Below are 5,813 nucleotides of genomic sequence, written 5' to 3' on the forward strand. Positions count from 1 at the left end.
AATAATCAGAAAATAATAAATTAATTACCGACTTACTTCGTAGAAAATAAGAAATTTACGTAGAAAATAGCAGAGGAGTATTTGGTCGTGTTGTTTTTTTTTTTTTTTTTTCCCGTACAAGTTGGCTGTGAAGTTAGATGAAGCAAATTCAAAGCAGTTGAGAAGCTTGGATTACAGATCCAAAAGCGAGTATGGAGTATTTCGATATCTTTCACTATGCGGTGCAGAAGGATCAAGTCGACCTCAGAGGGTCTTTGGAGGAGGACAAGCTTTTCATCAGATTCCAGTTCTTCAGGTCATTCCAATTCCGCCGTGTGCGAAACGGTCCATGTATTGTTAATACCATTGATCTTGTAGCCCAAGTAGATTATCGGGTAACGTTTTCTCATCTCAAGCAGCAATTATCTGACAACTACGACAGCGATAGGTATTATGAAACTATCTTCTCCGAGGCTCTGTCGAGTTTGGGTGTGCCGAAAGATGAACATCCTGCTGCTGTTGAGACGCTGTTCCGGAAGGTTGAGGCGGTCGTGGATCCCAAGTGCCCTGTTTTTCTGGGTGTGTTTGACACCACTGTCGTGGAGGGAGATGTTACACTGGATCCAAATTTGCCTAATTGGATTCCTGCAAGCAGATCGTTCATCCAGGGCTTGGAGCCAGTGCCATTCAATAGTGACATTATCGCACGCTCGCCTTACTGTACTGTTTGCTTGGAGGATTTTGAACAACAAGGACCCAGCACTCAGTTGCCCTGCACACACCATTTTCATCTGCATTGCATTGTTCAGTGCCTGGAGGTGAATCACATGTGTCCCCTCTGCCGATACGAGATGCCGATTGATCAAGATTAAGCCCAAGATCGACAAGAGGTGTGCATTGCTAGTCTTGAAATGTATCATCTTTTCTTTTGTGTACCAAAAACAAAATGTATCATCTGTTTCGAGCTTTGTTAATATATTTGAGTACTTGCTATATGCAATTCGGCAGTGATATATTGGGGAAAATCGATGTCTTTTCGCAATCTATCGTCTTTTATCTCTATTGTTGAATGCATTTCATTTGTTCCCTTTCCATGCACCAGTAGCTTTGTTTGCTTTTCTAGTTATAATTCCTAATTCATTATGTGTTCTCTACTTTTATCTGTTTCGAAAAAATTATGTGTCATTTCTAATAATTCTATGCAACCCCATGTTTACTCTTCTGTCTTGAGCTTGTTGATTGATTTCCTAGCTAGCACCAACTGGTAGCATCTGAATTTAGTTATTATGATCCCTTTGCTTTCTTAAACCAAATTGCCTACCTTGAGTACCTTCTTAGCAAGGTCCTAGCAAAGAAGAAAACATTTGCAGTTTCAGTGTTCTAACTCTAGAACAACTGTATCATCTGAAATGGCATCAGATCAGCTAAACCTTCAGCAACTATGTTGTGCTTTTCCTATAACTCTCTCTTTCTCTCTCAAGGATATCCCATTGGATGCACGACACTAACAAACATGGCCAAATGATGAAGGTGTACTGAGCATATATATATATATGTTGTTTTAATCATTGTAATCATGATAGCTAGGTAGGTAAACCGTAAACTCCTAAGAATCAGGCCATTCGCTACAACTTCCTTGTCTGAATTTCCTTTTGATTGTAAATTGCACGAAAGAATCTGAGGGTAACTTAAAAGGGAACTGGATACGTGGACAACAATGTGGATGTTCAGTTGGTCACAGGGGAGAATGTTCATGATTATTGCTGATCCTTGCCTCTGTAAAACCTGCAGTACTTGGCTATATGCCTCCCCTATATCTTCAAGTAATCAATTGATTTAGGCTCTGAGGAAGGAATTCATGGTATGCTGCAGGTGAAGCAACTTTGTGAAGGTTGTTAATTACTTGTATGACAAAGAGTCAGCTTACAGGTAGTACCACAATTTCATTACCATATGTAGATTTCTTCGACACCAAGCAGCTTATATGTGGTTCGCTTACAAAAATGGTTTGTCGTAGTCACCACATTACTTGATTTCTTGTAAAGCAATCTGTTTGCAATCTCTATCAGTTTCCATCTTTGTATTGCTATGGTTTGGTGAAGATGATGTTTTTTACTCGAATGTCAATTATGCAATTCAACCATTTAGTTATGATTCTTTACTGTCTGTTGGCAATCTATATATCATCTCTTATTTCTTTTGCTGAAAGCTATGTATTTCTTCCGTTGCCTGTAGCTTTGTTTGCTCTAACTCTAATAAACTCCTACTTCATTATGTGTGCTATTCTAACTGGTGGCATTTAGTTATGATCCCTTTGCTTTCTAATTTTTAACCAGTTTGAATGGCTTATTTGCAAGGTCCAAGAAAATATCTGCAGTAAATTAACTTCTGATTAGTCATCATATGAACATATTCACCATTTAATCGTGCAAAAGGACCAAAAATTCTATTATCGTCTACAACTTAATATATAATGTTTTGGGGCAAAGTCCACAACTTAAGTTTAAATTTTAAACCTAGATGAAAGTGAGTTTCTATCGTTTAAATACATCAAATGACTGTGATGTAAATCTATATAGATGCTATATCAATAGTCAATTGCCAGAGAAAGCCCTTAAACTGAAGCCCCCCACCCCACCCCAAGGCCGGTATGTGGCCATACAAACTCCATGACGTAAAAGGTTGCGAGTGTGGGTGGTAGATGTGGTAGATTGATTGATATTATTGCGTTTATGTATTTAGTTATTGGACATCCAGTCCCTAGTATAGCAAGTTGTTAGTCTCCTCTCACTTTTTCTAGTTTGATCGAATTGGAGACATATATTATTTGCCATATGTAGTCCGGCTCCTCTAAAGTGAGTTTTTTATAAAGTTAGTAAATTTCGCGTAATCTTCATCCTTTATATATTCTTATGGCTAAGAGATGGTACCACATCACCAAATACATTTTAAATATTATTTTATTCCCAAATTGTCCTTGACATAATATAATTAATAAGGAATATCCGCATTTTATTTCGTTTATTACCTGATAAATTATTACCCAAAATAAATACCATTACGATGGGTGGAAAGGATAACAATATATGATTATCTGGAGATGATTATTATCAGTTGTAAACTAAAAATATTTTGGAGATGATTATCATCTCTTTGTAAGGATTTTATTTTGGAGATGATTGAATCTTAAAAAAAAGGTATCACCCGATCAATATTTTCATTTCATGTATAGATTTTTTTTGGAGATGATCGTTTCATTTTGATAATCGATAACCATTACCATTAGATTGTCATGAACTAATCAAGTGGAAAGCAATAAAAATTGTTACTGATAAACCCAGAAGTGTTATTGAGAAACCCTAATTTATCATGATAGGTAAGATCAGGAGCTGGTTTAAATTTTTTCTTCCTCAAAATTCATTTTGTGACCGACAAAATTAGTGTGTCAAGGACAATTTGGGAATAAAATAATATTTAAAATGTATCTGGTGATGTGGTTATCTCTTAGCCATCAGATTAGATAAAGGATGAAGATTACGTGAAATTTACTAACTTTATAAAAAACTCACTTTAGAGGAGCCGGATCCTTTCTCAGCCTCGTGTTTGTAGGTTTTGTAATTAGATTTGTCACTTCATTAATGAATCATTCAAAAAATATAAAAAAAAGGTTGCGATGTTGTTGTTGTAAGTCAAGCGCAGCACGGATATTTTGAATGCAGGCCGCATTTTGCACCAGGTCAATTCATTGTGCTATTAACTTTTACTTGCTGCCTTAATTTGACATGTACTCAACCAAACAAACACACTAATACCTTGGTTGAATTGGAACTATTCGTTTTAACTTTTAATTAAGTAGCAAAGACGCCGAGAATAATATGATCGAGGAACCAAATACCGAATAGCTGATCACTATCTGTGCGAAAACTTTGAACATAAATGGAAGAAAAGCATGACTTGGCTTTCTCTTGCAATCCTTTTTATCAATGTGGTTCGACCATTTTGGATTACTCATATATGAGGGAACAAATGCAACTAATGCAATTAGATCATCGGAGAGAAACTCTTCTGTACATACTTGTGCTTAATTTACACATAATTCTCGTTATTCTCATAGTTTAGCTAGAAAGATCGGCCAACGTCTCATAAAATTCCATCATAAGAGAACGAAAACCAAGGTAATATTTGCGTTGTGGTGTGTTTGTTTTCATCTTTCCTAGATTTGATCTCGAATTTGTTTGTTGCTGACCGGTTTCGAAACCGCGATGTGTGGATGCTAACAAAGAAACATCAGTCACCAAAGCTTTCTTGTGGGTGCCATAGAGTTGCAACTCCTCAATCTAATTCACGAGTTCATGAATTGTTCGTTAGAGCATTTGCCTAACTGCATTAAGTTTGGGAGGCTTTGGGTGCCCTTTAGCATGGGGGACCTGTTCTATATAGTGAGGCATATTTAGGTAGTTTTAGAGAGCCAATTCAACACCAGCCATGTATCATTTTCTTTCCATGTCTCCAGTCTCACAATGTTGTCATAATGTCTAACGGGAACCTAATATTCTAACCTAATGTCCTCATCATGATAATGACTTTATCCAAAAAATGTAGCATGTTGACATCGTATACGTAACGCTATGTTCACAGGTCCTGCAGGCTCCTTTGCTGCCGATTATAAAGTCTGTAGGAGCATAAACACGTACACAACAACCATGAGCTTGGAGGATTTGCCACAAGACTGCTTCCAGCTGATTTTATCACTGACATCTCCCAGAGATGCAAGCCGTTCCTCGTTGGTCTCATTGTCGATTCGTGCCATGGCCGATAGCGATAGCGTGTGGGAGAAGTTTCTGCCGGAGGACTATGCAGAAATTCTGTCCAGATTAGTCACTCCGATACCTTATTCATCCAACAAGGACTTGTTCATCAAGCTCTGCGATCCTAATCTAATCGATGGTGGTAAAAAGGTGAATTTCATCTTTGCTTCAGGGTGTGGTTTAATTTACTTTTACTTCTTCTTTTTCCTAGTGATGAATTCAAATAGGGACGTACATGAAGATTGATGCCTCAGGCTGGCTTTGCATTATATAACTGATCAGGTATATATTGGATCATATTTGATCCAGTATTATCTTGACTTTGAATTATTGCATTCGCAGCCTGATAGGTCAAAAGAAAATAACAATGAAGGAGCAAACACGTCAAGGTGCTTTTGCATGGACAGGCGGTGGAACAAATATGAATTCTTGATTTCTAAGAATCCATGTTTGATCCATTGCCTGTTGATGCACTAGTGGCTTTGGGATGCTAGCTACCACAATAATAAGACTATATATATAATCACATTACTTTATATATATATATATAAGACTATATATATACAGGGCCTTCTACTAAGGGATCTCTTTTTTTGACATATATGAGGGATCAAGCATTAGACCAACTTTTCAATCACATATCAACATCTCCACCGTTCAATATTTAGATGTATATATGTAGATCATTTCTGCAAAATTTCATCCCATTTGGTGATCGTTAAGGTGTTCAAAACTGCGAATTAAAATTATAGGCATGAACGGTTTAGGTTTGGCAGATTTGATCCATCAATTGATTTCAGTTAGTTTGAAGCCTTAACGATCACCAAATGAGATGAAATTTTGCAGAAATGATCTACATATATACATCTAAATATTGAACGGTGGAGATATTGATATGTGATTGAAAAGTTGGTCTAATGCTTGATCCCTCATATATGTAAAAAAAAGGGATCCCTTAGTAGAAGGGCCCTGTATATATATAATCACATTACTTTATATATATATATATATATATATATATATATA

The 5,813-nt window shown here is 36.6% G+C and overlaps 2 protein-coding genes across 2 annotated transcripts in view; both read left to right on the forward strand.

Moving 5' to 3' along the window:
- The first annotated feature begins 191 nt into the window (after nucleotides 1-191).
- Nucleotides 192-851, forward strand: LOC101305199. Its single transcript, XM_004304830.1, has one exon. The coding sequence runs from the start codon at nucleotides 192-194 to the stop codon at nucleotides 849-851; it is 660 nt and encodes a 219-aa protein (XP_004304878.1).
- A 3,151-nt stretch (nucleotides 852-4,002) lies between these two features.
- The window catches only part of LOC101305495 (F-box protein PP2-B15-like), a 3,990-nt gene continuing 2,179 nt past the window's right edge, over nucleotides 4,003-5,813 (forward strand). Inside the window, exons 1-2 of the mRNA XM_004304831.1 lie at nucleotides 4,003-4,154; nucleotides 4,618-4,937. Of these exons, the coding sequence (XP_004304879.1) occupies nucleotides 4,683-4,937 (255 nt within the window). The 5' untranslated portion in view covers nucleotides 4,003-4,154; nucleotides 4,618-4,682. The remainder of the gene's footprint in view (nucleotides 4,155-4,617; nucleotides 4,938-5,813) is intronic.

Source organism: Fragaria vesca, linkage group LG6, assembly GCF_000184155.1.
Source record: "Fragaria vesca subsp. vesca linkage group LG6, FraVesHawaii_1.0, whole genome shotgun sequence".
NCBI classification, from domain to species: Eukaryota; Viridiplantae; Streptophyta; class Magnoliopsida; order Rosales; family Rosaceae; genus Fragaria; species Fragaria vesca.